Source organism: Protomyctophum parallelum, assembly GCF_964188405.1.
Source record: "Protomyctophum parallelum genome assembly, chromosome: 21".
Lineage (NCBI taxonomy): Eukaryota > Metazoa > Chordata > Actinopteri > Myctophiformes > Myctophidae > Protomyctophum > Protomyctophum parallelum.
In genome coordinates, this window is record NC_139713.1 from 2,028,594 (window position 1) to 2,056,549 (window position 27,956).

At 45.9% G+C, this 27,956-nt stretch overlaps 1 protein-coding gene across 1 annotated transcript in view; it reads right to left on the reverse strand.

The window, feature by feature from the left end:
* Positions 1-1,125: 1,125 nt before the first annotated feature.
* Positions 1,126-27,956, reverse strand: part of sgtb (small glutamine rich tetratricopeptide repeat co-chaperone beta) — a 29,967-nt gene continuing 3,136 nt past the window's right edge. The window contains exons 2-11 of the mRNA XM_083794166.1: positions 25,499-25,610; positions 21,955-22,058; positions 21,573-21,648; positions 17,816-17,915; positions 17,284-17,388; positions 14,412-14,550; positions 13,491-13,556; positions 11,534-11,571; positions 8,992-9,075; positions 1,126-1,627 (exon numbers count right to left, since the gene is read on the reverse strand). Of these exons, the coding sequence (XP_083650292.1) occupies positions 1,510-1,627; positions 8,992-9,075; positions 11,534-11,571; positions 13,491-13,556; positions 14,412-14,550; positions 17,284-17,388; positions 17,816-17,915; positions 21,573-21,648; positions 21,955-22,058; positions 25,499-25,598 (930 nt within the window). The 5' untranslated portion in view covers positions 25,599-25,610 and the 3' untranslated portion in view covers positions 1,126-1,509. The remainder of the gene's footprint in view (positions 1,628-8,991; positions 9,076-11,533; positions 11,572-13,490; positions 13,557-14,411; positions 14,551-17,283; positions 17,389-17,815; positions 17,916-21,572; positions 21,649-21,954; positions 22,059-25,498; positions 25,611-27,956) is intronic.

Sequence of the window (27,956 nt, forward strand, 5' to 3'; positions counted from 1 at the left end):
ACCCTGGAGTCTACTGTATGTGTCTATGAGGTGACAGTACTTCATTAGACACCCTGGAGTCTACTGTATGTGTCTATGAGGTGACAGTACTTCATTAGACACCCTGGAGTCTACTGTATGTGTCTATGAGGTGACAGTACTTCATTAGACACCCTGGAGTCTACTGTATGTGTCTATGAGGTGACAGTACTTCATTAAGACACCCTGGAGTCTACTGTATGTGTCTATGAGGTGACAGTACTTCATTAGACACCCTGGAGTCTACTGTATGTGTCTATGAGGTGACAGTACTTCATTAGACACCCTGGAGTCTACTGTATGTGTCTATGAGGTGACAGTACTTCATTAGACACCCTGGAGTCTACTGTATGTGTCTATGAGGTGACAGTACTTCATTAAGACACCCTGGAGTCTACTGTATGTGTCTATGAGGTGACAGTACTTCATTAGACACCCTGGAGTCTACTGTATGTGTCTATGAGGTGACAGTACTTCATTAGACACCCTGGAGTCTACTGTATGTGTCTATGAGGTGACAGTACTTCATTAGACACCCTGGAGTCTACTGTATGTGTCTATGAGGTGACAGTACTTCATTAGACACCATGGAGCCCTACTTAGTTTTTCCCACGCATTAAAGTGCCTTCAATCATCCCACCCTAACCCACGGCATGTGGCGTTCGTCACAGCTGTGCGTTACGCTGCAGAGTTCAACCAATGGGTATACAGAGATTGTGTGTATAATCGTCACGTCGTCATTATTATAAATATGGCCGCCACCCCAAATACATACATGTGCTCCTTTCAGATGTTTTTTTGTCGGAGGGGGGGGGGGGGGGAAGGGAGGACCATAATTTATTAACTATACAAACTGGCGTAATTCGGGAACTTATCCCGAAACAAAATCTTGCAACCGAGTCCTGACCCGGACGAAATAGCTCGGAAAACATGTCCTTTTTTTGTTTCGTTTGTCAGAAGGAGAGACAATCTGAAAGGAACATGCATTAACCCATTCTGACCTGAGATCAGATTCATACGAGGTTTCCGCCGGACACACACTGGTCCTGATGAACCCATCCTGACCTGAGATCAGATTCTAAAAAATGTCAGTCGTTCTTCGATTTTTCAAAAAATAGCAGACCCTACAAGCTCGTATCGCGCCACTCGGTGGCGCGATATGAGCTTGTAGGGTCTGCTATTTTTCAATAGCTAAAGCATAACATGATGCCGACACCAAAATGGGTGCCCGGTCAGAATGGGTTAAACCTTTAGTTTGGTTAAAAAAAAGAAAAATATAAAATGTGATACTGTAGTAGGGGGAAAACAGGACGTTATTTTGCACTGATATCATTCTTCATGGATCCCCCTTATGACATCACCACTGAGGATGGTGACATCATCACTGCTGTCGTGTCAGGAGGATGATGATGATGACATCATCACTGCTGTCGTGTCAGGAGGATGATGATGACATCATCACTGCTGTGGTGTGGAGGATGGACGATGACATCATGATCGCTGGTCGTCCTCGGCGCTGCCGCTGAAGGAACGGCTCCGGATGTGGTTCCTCAGCTGTTCTATGAGCTCTGGGCTCTGCTGCTGGATCTGCTGGGCAAACTGCTGTCCTCTAGGGGGAGACAGAGAGACAGAGAGATCAAACTGCTGTCCTCTAGGGGGAGACAGAGAGACAGAGAGATCAAACTGCTGTCCTCTAGGGGGAGACAGAGACACAGAGAGATCAAACTGCTGTCCTCTAGGGGGAGACAGAGACACAGAGAGATCAAACTGCTGTCCTCTAGGGGGAGACAGAGAGACACAGAGAGATCACACTGCTGTCCTCTAGGGGGAGACAGAGAGACAGAGAGATCAAACTGCTGTCCTCTAGGGGGAGACAGAGAGACAGAGAGATCAAACTGCTGTCCTCTAGGGGGAGACAGAGAGACAGGGAGAGATCAAACTGCTGTCCTCTAGGGGGAGACAGAGAGACAGGGAGATCACACTGCTGTCCTCTAGGGGGAGACAGAGAGACAGAGAGATCAAACTGCTGTCCTCTAGGGGGAGACAGAGAGACAGAGAGATCACACTGCTGTCCTCTAGGGGGAGACAGAGAGACAGAGAGAGATCAAACTGCTGTCCTCTAGGGGGAGACAGAGAGACAGAGAGATCACACTGCTGTCCTCTAGGGGGAGACAGAGACACAGGGAGATCACACTGCTGTCCTCTAGGGGGAGACAGAGAGACAGGGAGAGATCAAACTGCTGTCCTCTAGGGGGAGACAGAGACACAGGGAGATCAAACTGCTGTCCTCTAGGGGGAGACAGAGAGACAGGGAGAGATCAAACTGCTGTCCTCTAGGGGGAGACAGAGAGACAGAGAGATCACACTGCTGTCCTCTAGGGGGAGACAGAGAGACAGAGAGAGATCAAACTGCTGTCCTCTAGGGGGAGACAGAGAGACAGAGAGATCACACTGCTGTCCTCTAGGGGGAGACAGAGAGACACAGAGAGATCAAACTGCTGTCCTCTAGGGGGAGACAGAGACACAGGGAGATCACACTGCTGTCCTCTAGGGGGAGACAGAGAGACAGGGAGAGATCAAACTGCTGTCCTCTAGGGGGAGACAGAGACACAGGGAGATCAAACTGCTGTCCTCTAGGGGGAGACAGAGAGACAGGGAGAGATCAAACTGCTGTCCTCTAGGGGGAGACAGAGAGACACAGAGAGATCAAACTGCTGTCCTCTAGGGGGAGACAGAGAGACACAGAGAGATCAAACTGCTGTCCTCTAGGGGGAGACAGAGAGACACAGAGAGATCAAACTGCTGTCCTCTAGGGGGAGACAGAGAGACAGGGAGAGATCAAACTGCTGTCCTCTAGGGGGAGACAGAGACACAGAGAGATCAAACTGCTGTCCTCTAGGGGGAGACAGAGACACAGAGAGATCAAACTGCTGTCCTCTAGGGGGAGACAGAGAGACACAGAGAGAGATCAAACTGCTGTCCTCTAGGGGGAGACAGAGACACAGAGAGATCAAACTGCTGTCCTCTAGGGGGAGACAGAGACACAGAGAGATCAAACTGCTGTCCTCTAGGGGGAGACAGAGACACAGAGAGATCAAACTGCTGTCCTCTAGGGGGAGACAGAGAGACAGAGAGATCAAACTGCTGTCCTCTAGGGGGAGACAGAGAGACAGAGAGATCAAACTGCTGTCCTCTAGGGGGAGACAGAGACACAGAGAGATCAAACTGCTGTCCTCTAGGGGGAGACAGAGACACAGAGAGATCAAACTGCTGTCCTCTAGGGGGAGACAGAGAGACACAGAGAGATCACACTGCTGTCCTCTAGGGGGAGACAGAGAGACAGAGAGATCAAACTGCTGTCCTCTAGGGGGAGACAGAGAGACAGAGAGATCAAACTGCTGTCCTCTAGGGGGAGACAGAGAGACAGGGAGAGATCAAACTGCTGTCCTCTAGGGGGAGACAGAGAGACAGGGAGATCACACTGCTGTCCTCTAGGGGGAGACAGAGAGACAGAGAGATCAAACTGCTGTCCTCTAGGGGGAGACAGAGAGACAGAGAGATCACACTGCTGTCCTCTAGGGGGAGACAGAGAGACAGAGAGAGATCAAACTGCTGTCCTCTAGGGGGAGACAGAGAGACAGAGAGATCACACTGCTGTCCTCTAGGGGGAGACAGAGACACAGGGAGATCACACTGCTGTCCTCTAGGGGGAGACAGAGAGACAGGGAGAGATCAAACTGCTGTCCTCTAGGGGGAGACAGAGACACAGGGAGATCAAACTGCTGTCCTCTAGGGGGAGACAGAGAGACAGAGAGAGATCAAACTGCTGTCCTCTAGGGGGAGACAGAGAGACAGAGAGATCACACTGCTGTCCTCTAGGGGGAGACAGAGAGACACAGAGAGATCAAACTGCTGTCCTCTAGGGGGAGACAGAGACACAGGGAGATCACACTGCTGTCCTCTAGGGGGAGACAGAGAGACAGGGAGAGATCAAACTGCTGTCCTCTAGGGGGAGACAGAGACACAGGGAGATCAAACTGCTGTCCTCTAGGGGGAGACAGAGAGACAGGGAGAGATCAAACTGCTGTCCTCTAGGGGGAGACAGAGAGACACAGAGAGATCAAACTGCTGTCCTCTAGGGGGAGACAGAGAGACACAGAGAGATCAAACTGCTGTCCTCTAGGGGGAGACAGAGAGACACAGAGAGATCAAACTGCTGTCCTCTAGGGGGAGACAGAGAGACAGGGAGAGATCAAACTGCTGTCCTCTAGGGGGAGACAGAGACACAGAGAGATCAAACTGCTGTCCTCTAGGGGGAGACAGAGACACAGAGAGATCAAACTGCTGTCCTCTAGGGGGAGACAGAGAGACACAGAGAGAGATCAAACTGCTGTCCTCTAGGGGGAGACAGAGACACAGAGAGATCAAACTGCTGTCCTCTAGGGGGAGACAGAGACACAGAGAGATCACACTGCTGTCCTCTAGGGGGAGACAGAGACACAGGGAGATCAAACTGCTGTCCTCTAGGGGGAGACAGAGAGACACAGAGAGATCAAACTGCTGTCCTCTAGGGGGAGACAGAGAGACACAGAGAGATCACACTGCTGTCCTCTAGGGGGAGACAGAGAGACAGAGAGATCAAACTGCTGTCCTCTAGGGGGAGACAGAGAGACAGAGAGATCAAACTGCTGTCCTCTAGGGGGAGACAGAGAGACACAGAGAGATCAAACTGCTGTCCTCTAGGGGGAGACAGAGACACAGAGAGATCAAACTGCTGTCCTCTAGGGGGAGACAGAGAGACAGGGAGATCAAACTGCTGTCCTCTAGGGGGAGACAGAGACACAGAGAGATCAAACTGCTGTCCTCTAGGGGGAGACAGAGACACAGAGAGATCAAACTGCTGTCCTCTAGGGGGAGACAGAGAGACAGAGAGATCAAACTGCTGTCCTCTAGGGGGAGACAGAGAGACACAGAGAGATCAAACTGCTGTCCTCTAGGGGGAGACAGAGAGACACAGAGAGATCAAACTGCTGTCCTCTAGGGGGAGACAGAGAGACACAGAGAGATCAAACTGCTGTCCTCTAGGGGGAGACAGAGAGACACAGAGAGATCAAACTGCTGTCCTCTAGGGGGAGACAGAGAGACACAGAGAGATCAAACTGCTGTCCTCTAGGGGGAGACAGAGAGACACAGAGAGATCAAACTGCTGTCCTCTAGGGGGAGACAGAGAGACACAGAGAGATCAAACTGCTGTCCTCTAGGGGGAGACAGAGAGACACAGAGAGATCAAACTGCTGTCCTCTAGGGGGAGACAGAGACACAGAGAGATCAAACTGCTGTCCTCTAGGGGGAGACAGAGAGACAGAGAGATCAAACTGCTGTCCTCTAGGGGGAGACAGAGACACAGAGAGAGATCACACTGCTGTCCTCTAGGGGGAGACAGAGAGACACAGAGAGATCAAACTGCTGTCCTCTAGGGGGAGACAGAGAGACACAGAGAGATCAAACTGCTGTCCTCTAGGGGGAGACAGAGAGACAGAGAGATCACACTGCTGTCCTCTAGGGGGAGACAGAGAGACACAGAGATCACACTGCTGTCCTCTAGGGGGAGACAGAGAGACAGGGAGAGATCAAACTGCTGTCCTCTAGGGGGAGACAGAGAGACAGAGAGATCAAACTGCTGTCCTCTAGGGGGAGACAGAGAGACAGAGAGAGATCACACTGCTGTCCTCTAGGGGGAGACAGAGAGACACAGAGAGATCAAACTGCTGTCCTCTAGGGGGAGACAGAGAGACACAGAGAGATCAAACTGCTGTCCTCTAGGGGGAGACAGAGACACAGAGAGATCAAACTGCTGTCCTCTAGGGGGAGACAGAGAGACAGGGAGAGATCAAACTGCTGTCCTCTAGGGGGAGACAGAGAGACACAGAGAGGTCAAACTGCTGTCCACTAGGGGGGGACAGAGAGACAGAGAGAGGTCAAACTGCTGACCACTAGGGGGGGACAGAGAGACAGAGAGAGGTCAAACTGCTGACCTCTAGGGGGGGACAGAGAGACAGGGAGAGGTCAAACTGCTGTCCTCTAGGGGGGGACAGAGAGACAGGGAGAGGTCAAACTGCTGTCCTCTAGGGGGGGACAGAGAGACAGAGAGAGAGTTTTCAAAAATGTGATTTAACCCATTCTGACCTGAGATCAGATTCATACGAGGTTTCCACTGGACACACACTGGTCTGATTATAACCCATTCTGACCTGAGATCAGATTCTAAAAAAATGTCAGTCGTTCTTCGATTTTTCAAAAAATAGCAGACCTACAAGCTCGTAGCGCGCCACTCGGTGGCGCGCTATGAGCTTGTAGATCTGCTATTTTTCAATAGCTAAAGCATAACATGATGCTATAACACCAAAATGGGTTCCACGTTCAGAATGGGTTAAAGTAAAAGACATGAAAACTGCACATACAATGTTGAGGCATGGGTTTGGGTGATTACACTTAAAACACTCCGATTGCCCGGGGTTATTTAATCCATTAATTAAATCAGAGCGCCCAGCGATTTGTAGCAGCGGAGGACTTTTACAGACGGACCGGATGTTATCCCGGATGTGGATGTAGCAGCTAGGTTGTGATGACCCATCCTGTGGGGTTGGTTTGGTTGGATACTAATTGTGGTTCTCGGTCCCTGTGTAGGAGGAGAGGGCCAGCCTGCTGAGGTGTGTCTTGGGGATTGACACACCTGGTCCCAATTATCCCCTTGGGTATAAAAGCAGGCTGGCTGAGGCCATTCTCCCTCTCTCCCTCGCACAGGTCACACTGCCTGTTTGGTTATGTTTGTTTGAAGTAGTTTCAGTTCAGTTGCTTTCTGCACTCGCACATACAGTCCATGTTCACACAGCCATACACACTTTACACTACTGATGTCACTGACCACTCACACCTCATACCTTTTGCACCTTTTAAGCCTTATTTAGTCATGAATAAAATGAGTTTTAATCCTGTGTGTCATCTCCCTTTTTGTCATGATGTGAGCCAGTTCATGACATAGATGTAGCCAAAACACTCTAGAGCCCATCGACAACAACGGGAGGTAAGATTAAATCTAACGCGACCAGCGACGTTCATTTTCTTAGAATTGGACGGAATGATTTAGATCAATAGTTAATAACATTTTAAGATTTTCGGTCTCGTCGGCTAAACAGGGGGGGGGGGGGGGGGGGGGGGGGGGCATTTTCGATGACGTCCCACTGTTGCGCAACATCGAGTGTTGCGCAACAGACGCTCCCAGCCTGTGGAGCAACAGACGCTCCCAGGCTGTGGAGCGACAGACGCTCCCAGGCTGTGGAGCGACAGACGCTCCCAGGCTGTGGAGCGACAGACGCTCCCAGGCTGTGGAGCGACAGACGCTCCCAGGCTGTGGAGCGACAGACGCTCCCAGGCTGTGGAGCAACAGACGCTCCCAGGCTGTGGAGTGACAGACAGACGCTCCCAGGCTGTGGAGCGACAGACGCTCCCAGGCTGTGGAGCGACAGACGCTCCCAGGCTGTGGAGCGACAGACGCTCCCAGGCTGTGGAGCGACAGACGCTCCCAGCCTGTGGAGCGACAGACGCTCCCAGGCTGTGGAGCGACAGACGCTCCCAGCCTGTGGAGCGACAGACGCTCCCAGACTGTGGAGCGACAGACAGACGCTCCCAGGCTGTGGAGCGACAGACGCTCCCAGGCTGTGGAGCGACAGACGCTCCCAGGCTGTGGAGCGACAGACGCTCCCAGGCTGTGGAGCGTCTGTCGCTCCCAGACTGTGGAGCGACAGACGCTCCCAGGCTGTGGAGCGACAGACGCTCCCAGGCTGTGGAGCGACAGACGCTCCCAGGCTGTGGAGCGACAGACGCTCCCAGGCTGTGGAGCGACAGACGCTCCCAGCCTGTGGAGCGACAGACGCTCCCAGGCTGTGGAGCGACAGACGCTCCCAGCCTGTGGAGCGACAGACGCTCCCAGACTGTGGAGCGACAGACAGACGCTCCCAGGCTGTGGAGCGACAGACGCTCCCAGGCTGTGGAGCGACAGACGCTCCCAGGCTGTGGAGCGACAGACGCTCCCAGGCTGTGGAGCGACAGACGCTCCCAGACTGTGGAGCGACAGACGCTCCCAGCCTGTGGAGCGACAGACGCTCCCAGGCTGTGGAGCGACAGACGCTCCCAGGCTGTGGAGCGACAGACGCTCCCAGGCTGTGGAGCGACAGACGCTCCCAGGCTGTGGAGCGACAGACGCTCCCAGACTGTGGAGCGACAGACGCTCCCAGGCTGTGGAGCGACAGACGCTCCCAGGCTGTGGAGCGACAGACGCTCCCAGGCTGTGGAGCGACGCGATCGGCTTTGATATCAATAACCTCCGTCTTTTTGATAAAACTTGGGTTGTTACTATAACTGAGGGGACGGTGAACCTCGTCCTGGGCGATGGGGGTGTTAACCCATTCTGAACGGGAACCCATTTTGGTGTCAGCATCATGTTATGCTTTAGCTATTGAAAAATAGCAGATCTACAAGCTCATATCGCGCCACCGAGTGGCGCGATATGAGCTTGTAGGTCTGCTATTTTTTTGAAAAATCGAAGAACGACTGACATTTTTTTAATCTGATCTCAGGTCAGAATGGGTTCATCAGACCAGTGTGTGTCCAGCGGAAACCTCGTGTGAATCTGATCTCAGGTCAGAATGGGTTAATATGGTCCATGTCGGGGGGAAAACCTCATATAGTATTCAAATAAAGAAAATTGCAAAATGAGCAGATCTAGAAGCTTTGAACTGTGGCGTCTATGTGACGCTGTAGTGTGACGGTAGGGCTTTAATTTACAAGAAGAAACCAGTTAAAATATGGATATGAGACGGTCTGCCTGACATGTATAATATTAATACGACATGTAGTTTCTGTATAATATAAATTATACCATATTATTTATGGTAATAATATGACTGTACTTACGCTTCGATCAAACTGGAGATGTCCGACATGCCCCCCACCCCCGCTGCCGGACCCCCCACCGCGTTCCTCATCATGCCAGACATTCTGACCAGGGAGAGAGAGAGAGAGAGTACTTAGATTACATTCTGACCAGGGAGAGAGAGAGTACTTAGATTACATTCTGACCAGGGAGAGAGAGAGTACTTAGATTACATTCTGACCAGGGAGAGAGACAGAGAGAGTACTTAGATTACATTCTGACCAGGGAGAGAGAGAGAGAGTACTTAGATTACATTCTGACCAGGGAGAGAGAGAGTACTTAGATTACATTCTGACCAGGGAGAGAGACAGAGAGAGTACTTAGATTACATTCTGACCAGGGAGAGAGAGAGAGTACTTAGATTACATTCTGATTATCAAATCAAATCAACCTTTATTTATATAGCACATTATAACACAACCGAAGTTGACCAAAGTGCTTCACAACATAAAACGCTCCAAAGCTCAAGGGCTGACCAGGCTTTACTTTATGCTTCTCTGCCTTACGTTGTGACTAGGCTTTACTTTATGCTTCTCTGTCTTACGTTGTGACCAGGCTTTACTTTATGCTTCTCTGTCTTACGTTGTGACCAGGCTTTACTTTATGCTTCTCTGTCTTACGTTGTGACCAGGCTTTACTTTATGCTTCTCTGCCTTACGTTGTGACTAGGCTTTACTTTATGCTTCTCTGTCTTACGTTGTGACCAGGCTTTACTTTATGCTTCTCTGTCTTACGTTGTGACCAGGCTTTACTTTATGCTTCTCTGCCTTACGTTGTGACCAGGCTTTACTTTATGCTTCTCTGTCTTACGTTGTGACCAGGCTTTACTTTATGCTTCTCTGTCTTACGTTGTGACCAGGCTTTACTTTATGCTTCTCTGTCTTACGTTGTGACCAGGCTTTACTTTATGCTTCTCTGCCTTACGTTGTGACCAGGCTTTACTTTATGCTTCTCTGCCTTACGTTGTGACCAGGCTTTACTTTATGCTTCTCTGCCTTACGTTGTGACCAGGCTTTACTTCATGCTTCTCTGCCTTACGTTGTGACCAGGCTTTACTTTATGCTTCTCTGCCTTACGTTGTGACCAGGCTTTACTTTATGCTTCTCTGCCTTACGTTGTGACCAGGCTTTACTTCATGCTTCTCTGCCTTACGTTGTGACCAGGCTTTACTTTATGCTTCTCTGCCTTACGTTGTGACCAGGCTTTACTTTATGCTTCTCTGCCTTACGTTGTGACCAGGCTTTACTTTATGCTTCTCTGTCTTACGTTGTGACCAGGCTTTACTTTATGCTTCTCTGTCTTACGTTGTGACCAGGCTTTACTTTATGCTTCTCTGTCTTAGGTTGTGACCAGGCTTTACTTTATGCTTCTCTGCCTTACGTTGTGACCAGGCTTTACTTTATGCTTCTCTGCCTTACGTTGTGACCAGGCTTTACTTTATGCTTCTCTGTCTTACGTTGTGACCAGGCTTTACTTTATGCTTCTCTGTCTTACGTTGTGACCAGGCTTTACTTTATGCTTCTCTGTCTTACGTTGTGACCAGGCTTTACTTTATGCTTCTCTGTCTTACGTTGTGACCAGGCTTTACTTTATGCTTCTCTGCCTTACGTTGTGACCAGGCTTTACTTTATGCTTCTCTGCCTTACGTTGTGACCAGGCTTTACTTTATGCTTCTCTGCCTTACGTTGTGACCAGGCTTTACTTTATGCTTCTCTGCCTTACGTTGTGACCAGGCTTTACTTTATGCTTCTCTGCCTTACGTTGTGACCAGGCTTTACTTTATGCTTCTCTGCCTTACGTTGTGACCAGGCTTTACTTTATGCTTCTCTGCCTTACGTTGTGACCAGGCTTTACTTTATGCTTCTCTGCCTTACGTTGTGACCAGGCTTTACTTTATGCTTCTCTGTCTTACGTTGTGACCAGGCTTTACTTTATGCTTCTCTGTCTTACGCTGTGACCAGGCTTTACTTTATGCTTCTCTGTCTCACGTTGTGACCAGGCTTTACTTTATGCTTCTCTGTCTCACGTTGTGACCAGGCTTTTCTTTTCGCAGATAAGTCAGCCTGGGACTGAGGCTACCCTCTCCTAGGGGAAGTGCACTAAAGCATTATGGGCATTGTAGGAATTCATCCAGTCAAACACACAGATGTCATTATGTCTCTGACATAGGGTGCAAAGTTATCTACTACAAATACTATTAACACTGCAGTGACTGCAGTTAATTCCAGGGGTGAAATGTCCCTTTAAGTCCAGCACCAGGAGGATCTAAATGGGTGTAATGTCCCTTTAAGTCCACAGCACCAGGAGGATCTAAATGGGTGTAATGTCACTTTAAGGATCTAAATGGGTGTAATGTCCCTTTAAGTCCAGCACCAGGAGGATCTAAATGGGTGTAATGTCCCTTTAAGGATCTAAATGGGTGTAATGTCCCTTTAAGTCGAGGGATCGACACACATCAAAGTCAGATTAATTTGACAACTTTAAAAATAGATCAAACAGGTCATGGTGACCTGAGACACTCACAGCTGTTGGACCTGTTGGTTCTGCATCACACTGGCTGCCTGGAAATAGACACACAGAGCGCACGCACACACGCACACACACACACACACACACACACACACACACACACACACACACCGCTCAGTCATTTGTCTTGTAAATGTGCCGACGCGACATTGACTCCTCAGCGTTGAAAGGTGTTTTCAAACCTTTTACTCGAGAGTGAAAGTCATTTTTTATTCTAAAAATAGGTTAAGTATAAAATACGACTTAATTAATTGGTGCCTTTACATGTATATACCGTAGAAGTAGAAGTACAAAGTATAGAAATGTATATAGTAAAAAGTAAACGGTATATAAGCGCTCACAGAAGACACATTTAAATCGACACGGCACAGCGTCATCTGTCATTTGCGTTCAATCACGACAAAATCTACGTCTCAAACAAACAAACAAACAACAACATTGCAGTGGCGTAAAAAGGTACAGTGTTTTGCCTTTGAGAGATTATTACACCGGATTAGAAGTAAAAAGTAAAATAGTAAAAGTATATAAAGTGTGTAGGCCTACAACAGCATAAGTTCACAGAAGCAACCTTTAAATAGACCCGACAGCGTCGTACAGCGCTCAGGTCATTCACCTCGTTAACGCGCCGATACGATACATGTATTCCCACGGTCATTAAACATTCGCCGAGAATACACACCGCACATGGTGTTATTATTAAAGTAATCGTATTATTCGGCACGTATATATAAATTCCGAGCTGTCACATGACCGTGGTGTGTTAACCCATTCTGAACGTGGAACCCATTTTGGTGTTAGCATCACGTTATGCTTTAGCTATTGAAAAATAGCAGATCTACAAGCTCATAAGCGCGCCACCGAGTGGCGCGCTACGAGCTTGTAGGTCTGCTATTTTTTGAAAAAAATCGAAGAACGACTTTTTTTAGAATCTGATCTCAGGTCAGAATTGGTTAATCAGACCAGTGTGTGTTGTCCAGTAGAAACCTCGTATGAATCTGATCTGAGGTCAGAATGGGTTTAATAGTGGCTATACATGTCGTGACTGACCAAAGTATAATTCTTTGCCAGGGGGGGAGCTGGCGGGCATGCCCTCCCCAACGTCTCACTTATCCCATTCTGACCCGGGCACCCATTTTGGTGTCGGCATCATGTTATGCTTTAGCTATTTAAAAATAGCAGATCTACAAGCTCATATCGCGCCACCGAGTGGCGCGATACGAGCTTGTAGGTCTGCTATTTTTTGAAAGATCGAAGAACGACTGACATTTTTAGAATCTGATCTCAGGTCAGAATGGGTTCATCAGACCAGTGTGTGTCCGGCGGAAACCTCGTATGAATCTGATCTCAGGTCAGAACGGGTTAGGGGAGTCTGCACCTGTTGCTGTAAACCCTCTTGGGTCTCACTTAGAGGACGCCATGCACACGTCGGGGAGAGATAAACACATGCACCTATTTTTATATAAAGCCATCCCATTGCTGGGGTGCTCCCAGCAATGGGATGGCTCCCTGGCTTGGAATCGAACGATGGCCCCTGTCAGAGTCAGACCCGCTCCAGTGGTTTCTTAAAGGACCACTTCACCACTTTTCAACCTGTCTTCATATAATAGGTCCTCACTAATAATCATGATAAAATGGCACGATTCTTTCTACTCTGTGTCTGTGTCTCATAGGAGGGCTGTGGGCAGTTCAGAAACCGTCTTCCAGTGACATCATCATTAGGCATATGTTTTTACAAGAATGTTCAGATTTTCATTATCGTGAGAACGATAAAGAACATTTTCGCATTGCAACTTTTCAGGACTAGAAAGCCAAAAACTAGACTAACACTAAAACATTCCAGGTGGCTGAAATTTGACTAAAACTAAATGAAAACTATTCAAGACGGGTGTCGATATGAACTCACCATGCTAATGAAGGGTCCTTCTATGAGTACATGAGGATGTGAACTCACCATGCTAATGAAAGCAGGGTTGTTGATCAAACTGGCCATATCAAATCCCAGCCCCGCTGCCACCATCTGTAGACGGAACAACATGTTGAAACAAGATCACAACAATCTGTTCAGGGTAACGGATCACATTGTGCTTGAAATAAGATCACAACAATGGCGGCGGTGACTCAGAGGGTATAGAGTGGCCGGATGGGAACCGCAAGGTTGCCAGTTCGAACCCTGTGGGCTCCCACAGGGTTATAGTGTCGAAAGTGTCCTTGAGCAAGACTCTGAACCCCTGATTGCTCCCGATGTGCTGGTCTGTGCTTTGCATGGTTTCCTAATCCTCTGTCATCGGTGTGTGAATGTGTGTGTGAATGGGTGAATGTAATGCACAATCTATGTAAAGAGCCTTGGATAAAGGCGCTATATAAATGCGCCATTTATTTTTAAGTGGTGCACAACCACTTCCTTAAGTAGCTTTGTGTGTGCCTGGCTGGCTGGCTGGCTGGCTGGCTGCCTGTGTCTGAGCACGGAAATAGCATTTGGTTGGTTTTCAAAACCAAGTGTCACTGTTGTGCAGCCTAACACACACATACATATTAACTGTATATATGATGAGTTCAGGTGTAACAGTACAGTACAGTACAGTACAGTACAGTACAGTACAGTACAGTACAGTACAGTACAGTACAGTACAGTACAGTACAGTACAGTACAGTACAGTACAGTACAGTACAGTACAGTAGAGGGACCCCCACATGGTAACACTGTCATTTCTCAACCGTTTCAGATGCGGGGCGGCTCGCCGGAATATATAAGTGTTAGTAGTATATAGTAGTAGTAATAGTAGTAGTAGCAGTAGTATTAAACAGTAGTATACTGCAGTAGTATTAATAGTATTAGTAGTATATACTGCAGTAGTATTAATAGTATTCTCACTGGACTAGTAGCTTCTCTGTGTTTCTGCTCTGCGATCTTCAGGTTGGATTTATAGGTGTCGTTCTCTGGGTCCAGAACCAGGGCCTTCTGGAAGTAGGAGATGGCTTCTGGGTACTTATTCATGGCCGTCAGAGCCAGTCTGTAGAGCGAGCAGGCAGACAGACAGACAGACAGACAGACAGACAGACAGACAGACAGACAAAATGGTTCACCAATATGCTCCATGCAATGAAGCCAGTTTGGACATGTCCACTGCCTACCGCGAACAGGCCATTAGTAAACGCGGAAGTTTCATTGATTGATTGAAATATTTATTAACAGTTTGTAGAATTTACAGTACATTTCAAGCACAAACTCAATACAAAGACTGTCAACTGTGAGTGGACGACCCAATACAGCATTACACTTGTTTACAACAGGGTCCACCATGTTCAATTCATCAAAACATTTAGAGACGTACATTGTACGTACAAGTGAAGTGACTGCTGCCGAAGCGAAAACAACGTGAACCTGGTGCTATGCAACAACTTTTCTTTATGTTTACTTAGACTGAGGTTAGAGTTATGGTTAGTAATAAATAGGGTTAGTAGTCTAGCTGACGGCGTGATCCAATGCGATGTTGGACATTGACGGACAAACAAACGTCAATATGTAGGAAGCTTACATTGTGAGCTTGTAGATCGGCTATTTTCAGCATGCAAGTGTAAAATGACTTATACTGGATCTCTTTCTTGTCCACGATAGTCCCTTCCTGACATTTTAGTCTTTAGTTTTTATTTGTTTGATGAAATTGTGGCTCCATATTTAGTCTTGGTTTTAGTCATCATAGCTTAGTTTTCATTTAGTTTTCGTCAGTGGAAAAAGGTAGTCGACGGACATTTTCTCGTCATAGTTTTAGTCAAGGGAAAACAACGTATACACTGCCCCGTAGGCTACTCACCCCATCCTGCTGTAGGACTCACCCCATCCTGCTGTAGGACTCACCCCATCCTGCTGTAGGACTCACCCCATCCTGCTGTAGGACTCACCCCATCCTGCCGTAGGCCTTGCTGTAGGACTCACCCCATCCTGCCGTAGGCCTTGCTGTAGGACTCACCCCATCCTGCTGTAGGACTCACCCCATCCTGCTGTAGGCCCTGCTGTAGGACTCACCCCATCCTGCTGTAGGACTCACCCCATCCTGCTGTAGGACTCACCCCATCCTGCTGTAGGACTCACCCAATCCTGCTGTAGGACTCACCCCATCCTGCTGTAGGACTCACCCCATCCTGCTGTAGGACTCACCCCATCCTGCTGTAGGACTCACCCCATCCTGCCGTAGGACTCACCCCATCCTGCTGTAGGACTCACCCCATCCTGCTGTAGGACTCACCCCATCCTGCTGTAGGACTCACCCCATCCTGCCGTAGGACTCACCCCATCCTGCCGTAGGCCTTGCTGTAGGACTCACCCCATCCTGCTGTAGGACTCACCCCATCCTGCTGTAGGACTCACCCCATCCTGCCGTAGGACTCACCCCATCCTGCTGTAGGACTCACCCCATCCTGCTGTAGGACTCACCCCATCCTGCCGTAGGCCTTGCTGTAGGACTCACCCCATCCTGCCGTAGGACTCACCCCATCCTGCCGTAGGACTCACCCCATCCTGCTGTAGGACTCACCCCATCCTGCTGTAGGACTCACCCCATCCTGCTGTAGGACTCACCCCATCCTGCTGTAGGACTCACCCCATCCTGCCGTAGGACTCACCCCATCCTGCTGTAGGACTCACCCCATCCTGCCGTAGGACTCACCCCATCCTGCCGTAGGCCTTGCTGTAGGACTCACCCCATCCTGCCGTAGGACTCACCCCATCCTGCCGTAGGCCCTGCTGTAGGACTCACCCCATCCTGCTGTAGGACTCACCCCATCCTGCTGTAGGACTCACCCCATCCTGCTGTAGGACTCACCCCATCCTGCTGTAGGACTCACCCCATCCTGCCGTAGGCCTTGCTGTAGGACTCACCCCATCCTGCTGTAGGACTCACCCCATCCTGCTGTAGGACTCACCCCATCCTGCTGTAGGACTCACCCCATCCTGCTGTAGGACTCACCCCATCCTGCCGTAGGACTCACCCCATCCTGCTGTAGGACTCACCCCATCCTGCCGTAGGACTCACCCCATCCTGCTGTAGGACTCACCCCATCCTGCCGTAGGCCTTGCTGTAGGACTCACCCCATCCTGCTGTAGGCCCTGCTGTAGGACTCACCCCATCCTGCTGTAGGACTCACCCCATCCTGCTGTAGGACTCACCCCATCCTGCTGTAGGACTCACCCCATCCTGCTGTAGGACTCACCCAATCCTGCTGTAGGACTCACCCCATCCTGCTGTAGGACTCACCCCATCCTGCTGTAGGACTCACCCCATCCTGCCGTAGGACTCACCCCATCCTGCTGTAGGACTCACCCCATCCTGCTGTAGGCCTTGCTGTAGGACTCACCCCATCCTGCTGTAGGACTCACCCCATCCTGCTGTAGGCCTTGCTGTAGGACTCACCCCATCCTGCTGTAGGACTCACCCCATCCTGCTGTAGGCCTTGCTGTAGGACTCACCCCATCCTGCTGTAGGACTCACCCCATCCTGCCGTAGGCCTTGCTGTAGGACTCACCCCATCCTGCCGTAGGCCTTGCTGTAGGACTCACCCCATCCTGCTGTAGGACTCACCCCATCCTGCCGTAGGCCTTGCTGTAGGACTCACCCCATCCTGCTGTAGGACTCACCCCATCCTGCTGTAGGACTCACCCCATCCTGCTGTAGGACTCACCCCATCCTGCCGTAGGCCTTGCTGTAGGACTCACCCCATCCTGCCGTAGGCCTTGCTGTAGGACTCACCCCATCCTGCCGTAGGCCTTGCTGTAGGACGGGTCCATGCCGATGGCTCTCTCACAGTCGCCCGTCGCTTCTGTGTAGTTTCCCAGTTTACTGTGTGCTGCAGCTCTGTTCATGTGGGCCACGCACGCACACACACACACACACACACACACACACACACACACACACACACACACACACACACACACACACACACACACACACACGCAAGAACATTACGTGAAGATAATTCATTGTCAACTTTCAAACAGTGGCATCGATGAGCCGTTGCACAACACAACCAAAATGCACACGTTATGCTCATAAATTTAGCACCTTGTCCTGCATTTACAATCCAAACTATCAGTCGTAGCGGCGTATAGGCGCCTGGGGAGCAGTCAGAGCTGCAGAGTGTCTTGGCTCGGGGAATACAGCATGAAGTGTTGGTCTAGTTTTAGTCGACTAAATATCATAAGATGTTAGTCGACTAAATCTTACAGTTGATTTAGTCGACTAAAATGTATTTCAGTCAGTAGCGTTTCTTATACAGTACCTGTTACAGTAGTAGACAGCGTTTCGGAGGTCCAGGTCGATGGCTTTGGTGTAACAATCCACAGCGCAGCTGTAGTTCTCCTCCTTCATGTGATTGTTTCCTGTTTTAAATCAACCAATCACAAACATGGTGTCATTATAGAGCCTTTGGCGATACGGCCAGAGCCTTAGATATAGACAGAGTTACGCAAACTGCGTTCACTTCACGGGGCTTCAGTCCAATGGAGGCTCTCCTACATAGACTTCTATTGGTCACTTCACGGGGCTTCAGTCCAATGGAGGCTCTCCTACATAGACTTCTATTGGCTTCAGTCCAATGGAGGCTCTCCTACATAGACTTCTATTGGTCACTTCACGGGGCTTCAGTCCAATGGAGGCTCTCCTACATAGACTTCTATTGGTCACTTCACGGGGCTTCAGTCCAATGGAGGCTCTCCTACATAGACTTCTATTGGTCACTTCACGGGGCTTCAGTCCAATGGAGGCTCTCCTACATAGACTTCTATTGGTCACTTCACGGGGCTTCAGTCCAATGGAGGCTCTCCTACATAGACTTCTATTGGTCACTTCACAGGGCTTCAGTCCAATGGAGGCTCTCCTACATAGACTTATATTGGCTTCAGTCCAATGGAGGCTCTCCTACATAGACTTCTATTGGCTTCAGTCCAATGGAGGCTCTCCTACATAGACTTCTATAGGCTTCAGTCCAATGGAGGCTCTCCTACATAGACTTCTATTGGCTTCAGTCCAATGGAGGCTCTCCTACATAGACTTCTATTGGCTTCAGTCCAATGGAGGCTCTCCTACATAGACTTCTATTGGCTTCAGTCCAATGGAGGCTCTCCTACATAGACTTCTATTGGCTTCAGTCCAATGGAGGCTCTCCTACATAGACTTCTATTGGCTTAAGTCCAATGGAGGCTCTCCTACATAGACTTCTATTGGCTTCAGTCCAATGGAGGCTCTCCTACATAGACTTCTATTGGCTTCAGTCCAATGGAGGCTCTCCTACATAGACTTCTATTGGCTTAAGTCCAATGGAGGCTCTCCTACATAGACTTCTATTGGCTTCAGTCCAATGGAGGCTCTCCTACATAGACTTCTATTGGCTTCAGTCCAATGGAGGCTCTCCTACATAGACTTCTATTGGCTTCAGTCCAATGGAGGCTCTCCTACATAGACTTCTATTGGCTTCAGTCCAATGGAGGCTCTCCTACATAGACTTCTATTGGCTTCAGTCCAATGGAGGCTCTCCTACATAGACTTCTATTGGCTTCAGTCCAATGGAGGCTCTCCTACATAGACTTCTATTGGCTTCAGTCCAATGGAGGCTCTCCTACATAGACTTCTATTGGCTTCAGTCCAATGGAGGCTCTCCTACATAGACTTCTATTGGCTTCAGTCCAATGGAGGCTCTCCTACATAGACTTCTATTGGCTTAAGTCCAATGGAGGCTCTCCTACATATACTTCTATTGGCTTCAGTCCAATGGAGGCTCTCCTACATAGACTTCTATTGGCTTCAGTCCAATGGAGGCTCTCCTACATAGACTTCTATTGGCTTCAGTCCAATGGAGGCTCTCCTACATAGACTTCTATTGGCTTCAGTCCAATGGAGGCTCTCCTACATAGACTTCTATTGGCTTCAGTCCAATGGAGGCTCTCCTACATAGACTTCTATTGGCTTCAGTCCAATGGAGGCTCTCCTACATAGACTTCTATTGGCTTCAGTCCAATGGAGGCTCTCCTACATAGACTTCTATTGGCTTCAGTCCAATGGAGGCTCTCCTACATAGACTTCTATTGGCTTCAGTCCAATGGAGGCTCTCCTACATAGACTTCTATTGGCTTAAGTCCAATGGAGGCTCTCCTACATAGACTTCTATTGGCTTCAGTCCAATGGAGGCTCTCCTACATAGACTTCTATTGGCTTCAGTCCAATGGAGGCTCTCCTACATAGACTTCTATTGGCTTCAGTCCAATGGAGGCTCTCCTACATAGACTTCTATTGGCTTCAGTCCAATGGAGGCTCTCCTACATAGACTTCTATTGGCTTCAGTCCAATGGAGGCTCTCCTACATAGACTTCTATTGGCTTAAGTCCAATGGAGGCTCTCCTACATAGACTTCTATTGGCTTCAGTCCAATGGAGGCTCTCCTACATAGACTTCTATTGGCTTCAGTCCAATGGAGGCTCTCCTACATAGACTTCTATTGGCTTAAGTCCAATGGAGGCTCTCCTACATAGACTTCTATTGGCTTCAGTCCAATGGAGGCTCTCCTACATAGACTTCTATTGGCTTCAGTCCAATGGAGGCTCTCCTACATAGACTTCTATTGGCTTCAGTCCAATGGAGGCTCTCCTACATAGACTTCTATTGGCTTAAGTCCAATGGAGGCTCTCCTACATAGACTTCTATTGGCTTCAGTCCAATGGAGGCTCTCCTACATAGACTTCTATTGGCTTCAGTCCAATGGAGGCTCTCCTACATAGACTTCTATTGGCTTCAGTCCAATGGAGGCTCTCCTACATAGACTTCTATTGGCTTCAGTCCAATGGAGGCTCTCCTACATAGACTTCTATTGGCTTCAGTCCAATGGAGGCTCTCCTACATAGACTTCTATTGGCTTCAGTCCAATGGAGGCTCTCCTACATAGACTTCTATTGGCTTCAGTCCAATGGAGGCTCTCCTACATAGACTTCTATTGGCTTCAGTCCAATGGAGGCTCTCCTACATAGACTTCTATTGGCTTCAGTCCAATGGAGGCTCTCCTACATAGACTTCTATTGGCTTAAGTCCAATGGAGGCTCTCCTACATAGACTTATATTGGCTTCAGTCCAATGGAGGCTCTCCTACATAGACTTCTATTGGCTTCAGTCCAATGGAGGCTCTCCTACATAGACTTCTATTGGCTTCAGTCCAATGGAGGCTCTCCTACATAGACTTCTATTGGCTTCAGTCCAATGGAGGCTCTCCTACATAGACTTATATTGGCTTCAGTCCAATGGAGGCTCTCCTACATAGACTTCTATTGGCTTCAGTCCAATGGAGGCTCTCCTACATAGACTTCTATTGGCTTCAGTCCAATGGAGGCTCTCCTACATAGACTTCTATTGGCTTCAGTCCAATGGAGGCTCTCCTACATAGACTTCTATTGGCTTCAGTCCAATGGAGGCTCTCCTACATAGACTTCTATTGGCTTAAGTCCAATGGAGGCTCTCCTACATAGACTTCTATTAGCTTCAGTCCAATGGAGACTAAATGAAGACTAAGCTATTATGATGACTAAGACTAAATGAAGACTAAGTTATTATGATGACTAAGACTAAATGAAGACTAAGCTATTATGATGACTAAGACTAAATGAAGACTAAGTTATTATGATGACTAAGACTAAATGAAGACTAAGCTATTATGATGACTAAGACTAAATGAAGACTAAGCTATTATGATGACTAAGACTAAATGAAGACTAAGCTATTATGATGACTAAGACTAAATGAAGACTAAGCTATTATGATGACTAAGACTAAATGAAGACTAAGCTATTATGATGACTAAGACTAAATTAAGACTAAGCTATTATGATGACTAAGACTAAATTAAGACTAAGCTATTATGATGACTAAGACTAAATGAAGACTAAGCTATTATGATGACTAAGACTAAATGAAGACTAAGCTATTATGATGACTAAGACTATGACCAACAAACAAATACTGTCAATGTTTCCTTTGTGAACATTAATTATTCGTACCTTCGTTCTTCAGTTGCTCTGCTCGTTCGATGTCTTCTGGCGACGGGGAGCTCTCTGGGACGGTTAGGATGTCATTCTGTGGAGTTTACATTAAATATACATTAAATATACATGTACATATACATAGTTTTTGATTAATTGAAAATGGTGGGCCCTATTGTAAACAAGTGTAATGCATTATGGTGTCGTTTTTGTACTTAATAAAACATTTGAGGACACATTATGCAGTACTTACTTGTAGTAAAGCAGTACTTACTTGTAATAAAGCAGTACTTACTTGTAATAAAGCAGTACTTACTTGTAATAAAGCAGTACTTACTTGTAACAAAGCAGTACTTACTTGTAATAAAGCAGTACTTACTTGTAATAAAGCAGTACTTACTTGTAATAGGTTATTGTGGAATATCTCAGTGAGCGGCTGAGGCACGGCCAGATGACAGTCACTGGAACTGATCTTGAACGTCGTCTCCAAACATTGTATGGCCACTGTACATATAATACACTGTAATATATAACTGTACATTTACATTAATATATAACTGTACATATAATACACTGTAATATATAACTGTACATTTACACATGATAGATTCATATATATATATATATATATATATATATATATATATATATATATATATATATATATATATTAATCTATCATGTGTAAATGTACAGTTATATATAACTGTACATTTACACATGATAGATTCATATATAACTGTACATTTACATTAATATATAACTGTACATATAATACACTGTAATATATAACTGTACATATAATACACTGTAATATATAACTGTACATTTACACATGATAGATTCATATATAACTGTACATTTACACACCATAGATTAATATATATAACTGTACATTTACATTAATATATAACTGTACATATAATACACTGTAATATATCTGTACATTTACATTAATATATAACTGTACATTTACATTAATATATAACTGTACATATAATACACTGTAATATATCTGTACATTTACATTAATATATAACTGTACATATAATACACAGTTATATATAACTGTACATTTACACATGATAGATTCATATATAACTGTACATTTACACATGATAGATTCATATATAACTGTACATTTACACATGATAGATTCATATATAACTGTACATTTACATTAATATATAACTGTACATATAATACACTGTAATATATAACTGTACATTTACACATGATAGATTCATATATAACTGTACATTTACATTAATATATAACTGTACATTTACATTAATATATAACTGTACATATAATACACTGTAATATATCTGTACATTTACATTAATATATAACTGTACATATAATACACAGTTATATATAACTGTACATTTACACATGATAGATTCATATATAACTGTACATTTACATTAATATATAACTGTACATTTACACATGATAGATTCATATATAACTGTACATTTACACATGATAGATTCATATATAACTGTACATTTACATTAATATATAACTGTACATTTACACATGATAGATTCATATATAACTGTACATTTACACATGATAGATTCATATATAACTGTACATTTACATTAATATATAACTGTACATATAATACACTGTAATATATAACTGTACATTTACACATGATAGATTCATATATAACTGTACATTTACATTAATATATAACTGTACATATAATACACTGTAATATATAACTGTACATTTACATTAATATATAACTGTACATTTACACACCATATATTAATATATAACTGTACATTTACACATGATAGATTCATATATAACTGTACATTTACACATGATAGATTCATATATAACTGTACATTTACATTCATATATAACTGTACATTTACACACCATATATTAATATATAACTGTACATTTACACATGGTTACATTATGATTACATTATTACCATTACATTATTATATAACTGTACATTTACACATGATAGATTCATATATAATAAATAGCCGATATACAAGCTCACATCACATCGCGACGCGTTGTGAGCTTGTAGATCGGCTATTTAAGTAACCAGTGGGTGTGTTGAACGTACCAGTAACCAGTGGGCGTGTTGAACGTACCAGTGGAACCAGTGGGTGTGTTGAACGTACCAGTAACCAGTGGGCGTGTTGAACGTACCAGTGGAACCAGTGGGTGTGTTGAACGTACCAGTGGAACCAGTGGGTGTGTTGAACGTACCAGTAACCAGTGGGTGTGTTGAACGTACCAGTAACCAGTGGGTGTGTTGAACGTACCAGTAACCAGTGGGTGTGTTGAACGTACCAGTAACCAGTGGGTGTGTTGAACGTACCAGTAACCAGTGGGTGTGTTGAACGTACCAGTAACCAGTGGGTGTGTTGAACGTACCAGTAACCAGTGGGTAAGTTGAACGTACCAGTGGAACCAGTGGGTGTGTTGAACGTACCAGTAACCAGTGGGTGTGTTGAACGTACCAGTAACCAGTGGGTGTGTTGAACGTACCAGTAACCAGTGGGTGTGTTGAACGTACCAGTAACCAGTGGGTGTGTTGAACGTACCAGTAACCAGTGGGTGTGTTGAACGTACCAGTAACCAGTGGGTAAGTTGAACGTACCAGTGGAACCAGTGGGTGTGTTGAACGTACCAGTGGAACCAGTGGGTGTGTTGAACGTACCAGTGGAACCAGTGGGTGTGTTGAACGTACCAGTAACCAGTGGGTGTGTTGAACGTACCAGTAACCAGTGGGTGTGTTGAACGTACCAGTAACCAGTGGGTAAGTTGAACGTACCAGTGGAACCAGTGGGTGTGTTGAACGTACCAGTGGAACCAGTGGGTGTGTTGAACGTACCAGTGGAACCAGTGGGTGTGTTGAACGTACCAGTAACCAGTGGGTGTGTTGAACGTACCAGTAACCAGTGGGTGTGTTGAACGTACCAGTGGAACCAGTGGGTGTGTTGAACGTACCAGTAACCAGTGGGTGTGTTGAACGTACCAGTAACCAGTGGGTAAGTTGAACGTACCAGTGGAACCAGTGGGTGTGTTGAACGTACCAGTGGAACCAGTGGGTGTGTTGAACGTACCAGTGGAACCAGTGGGTGTGTTGAACGTACCAGTGGAACCAGTGGGTGTGTTGAACGTACCAGTGGAACCAGTGGGTGTGTTGAACGTACCAGTAACCAGTGGGTGTGTTGAACGTACCAGTAACCAGTGGGTGTGTTGAACGTACCAGTAACCAGTGGGTGTGTTGAACGTACCAGTAACCAGTGGGTGTGTTGAACGTACCAGTGGAACCAGTGGATGTGTTGAACGTACCAGTGGAACCAGTGGGTGTGTTGAACGTACCAGTGGAACCAGTGGGTGTGTTGAACGTACCAGTGGAACCAGTGGGTGTGTTGAACGTACCAGTAACCAGTGGGTGTGTTGAACGTACCAGTAACCAGTGGGTGTGTTGAACGTACCAGTAACCAGTGGGTAAGTTGAACGTACCAGTGGAACCAGTGGGTGTGTTGAACGTACCAGTGGAACCAGTGGGTGTGTTGAACGTACCAGTGGAACCAGTGGGTGTGTTGAACGTACCAGTAACCAGTGGGTGTGTTGAACGTACCAGTGGAACCAGTGGGTGTGTTGAACGTACCAGTAACCAGTGGGTGTGTTGAACGTACCAGTAACCAGTGGGTGTGTTGAACGTACCAGTAACCAGTGGGTGTGTTGAACGTACCAGTGGAACCAGTGGGTGTGTTGAACGTACCAGTAACCAGTGGATGTGTTGAACGTACCAGTGGAACCAGTGGGTGTGTTGAACGTACCAGTAACCAGTGGGTGTGTTGAACGTACCAGTAACCAGTGGGTGTGTTGAACGTACCAGTGGAACCAGTGGGTGTGTTGAACGTACCAGTAACCAGTGGGTGTGTTGAACGTACCTTCCAGGCTCTCCTGCTCGTCTGAATTCAGCGCTCCGCAGTGCGTCTGGTCTCGCAGGAACTGCACCATGGAGAACGCCAAGCGCTTCTCCATCGCCATGGTTACCCTGCACTGGGTAAACAAACACATATGTTACCATGGTTACCCTGCACTGGGTAAACAAACACATATGTTACCATGGTTACCCTGCACTGGGTAAACACCCACCACAGAACAAGAGGATATGTGACCAAATTTGACTGAGGGACTGCCATTGGATTTTTTTGTTTTTTTGTTTTTTCATGACATATGAAAGCAGGGAATCATAGCTTCAAATTGACATATTGGTTGTTCAGTTTGACCCACCAGTTTTGGAGATATGGCTTATAGAGTAATTAATGTCTTGCAGAGAAACGGCGAGTTGAGAAAACAGGCTTGAAAGATTCACTTCTGTGGTCTCTAACATTACACCTAGCTACATGTTTAAGCATTTATTTCATACATGTCTTCTGTGGTCTCTAACATTACACCTAGCTACATGTTTAAGCATTTATTTCCTATTTACATGTCTTCTGTGGTCTCTAACATTACACCTAGCTACATGTTTAAGCATGTATTTCATATTTACATGTCTTCTGTGGTCTCTAACATTACACCTATAGCTACATGTTTAAGCATTTATTTCATATGTACATGTCTTCTGTGGTCTCTAACATTACACCTAGCTACATGTTTAAGCATTTATTTCATATGTACATGTCTTCTGTGGTCTCTAACATTACACCTAGCTACATGTTTAAGCATTTATTTCCTATTTACATGTCTTCTGTGGTCTCTAACATTACACCTATAGCTACATGTTTAAGCATTTATATCATATTTACATGTCTTCTGTGGACTCTAACATTACACCTATAGCTACATGTTTAAGCATTTATTTCATATGTACATGTCTTCTGTGGTCTCTAACATTACACCTAGCTACATGTTTAAGCATTTATTTCCTATTTACATGTCTTCTGTGGTCTCTAACATTACACCTATAGCTACATGTTTAAGCATTTATATCATATTTACATGTCTTCTGTGGACTCTAACATTACACCTATAGCTACATGTTTAAGCATTTATTTCATATGTACATGTCTTCTGTGGTCTCTAACATTACACCTAGCTACATGTTTAAGCATTTATTTCCTATTTACATGTCTTCTGTGGTCTCTAACATTACACCTATAGCTACATGTTTAAGCATTTATTACATATTTACATGTCGATTTCAGCCCATGACACTTATTTCAGACATGCTCTAGTATGTGAAGAGTCTGCCTGTGATATTAACTCATTTTGGATTAAAAAAAAGGGGAAAGAAATAATATATAATAATTCTTTCGTTGTTTAACTCAAATCGTTGCTTCTGTGGGGAGACGGGGGAGACGGGGGGGGGGGGGGGGGTCCCTGGAACAACATATTTTTCAGATGTGGGTCGTCGACTCATTACATATTATATTATATTACATATTATATATATTGTTTTGGGGGTCGTTGACATGAACAACATAAAGATTCCTATAATTATGCGTTCTCATTTCTAAATTTGTGACCAGATTTGACTGAGAGACTGCCATCGCGCACATTCCAGCTTTTCACCAGAGGAGAAAAACGTATCTATTTTTCAAAATGAGTTAATATCACAGGCAGACTCTTCACATACTAGAGCATGTCTGAAATAAGTGTTAAACATGTAGCTATAGGTGTAATGTTAGAGACCACAGAAGACATGTAAATATGAAATAAATGCTTAAACATGTAGCTAGGTGTAATGTTAGAGACCACAGAAGACATGTAAATATGAAATAAATGCTTAAACATGTATAGCTAGGTGTAATGTTAGAGACCACAGAAGACATGTAAATATGAAATAAATGCTTAAACATGTAGCTATAGGTGTAATGTTAGAGTCCAAAGAGGACATGTAAATATGAAAAGAAATGCTTAAACATGTAGCTAGGTGTAATGTTAGAGTCCACAGAAGACATGTAAATATGAAATAAATGCTTAAACATGTAGCTATAGGTGTAATGTTAGAGACCACAGAAGACATGTAAATATGAAAAAAAATGCTTAAACATGTAGCTAGGTGTAATGTTAGAGACCACAGAAGACATGTAAATATAAAATAAATGCTTAAACATGTAGCTAGGTGTAATGTTAGAGACCACAGAAGACATGTAAATATGAAATAAATGCTTAAACATGTAGCTAGGTGTAATGTTAGAGACCACAGAAGACATGTAAATATGAAATAAATGCTTAAACATGTAGCTAGGTGTAATGTTAGAGACCACAGAAGTGAACCTTTCAAGCCTGTTTTCTCAACTCATTACTCTATAAGCCATATCTCCAAAACTGGTGGGTCAAACTGAACAACCAATATGTCAATTTGAAGACATCCATGCTCACATTTTGAGCATGGAT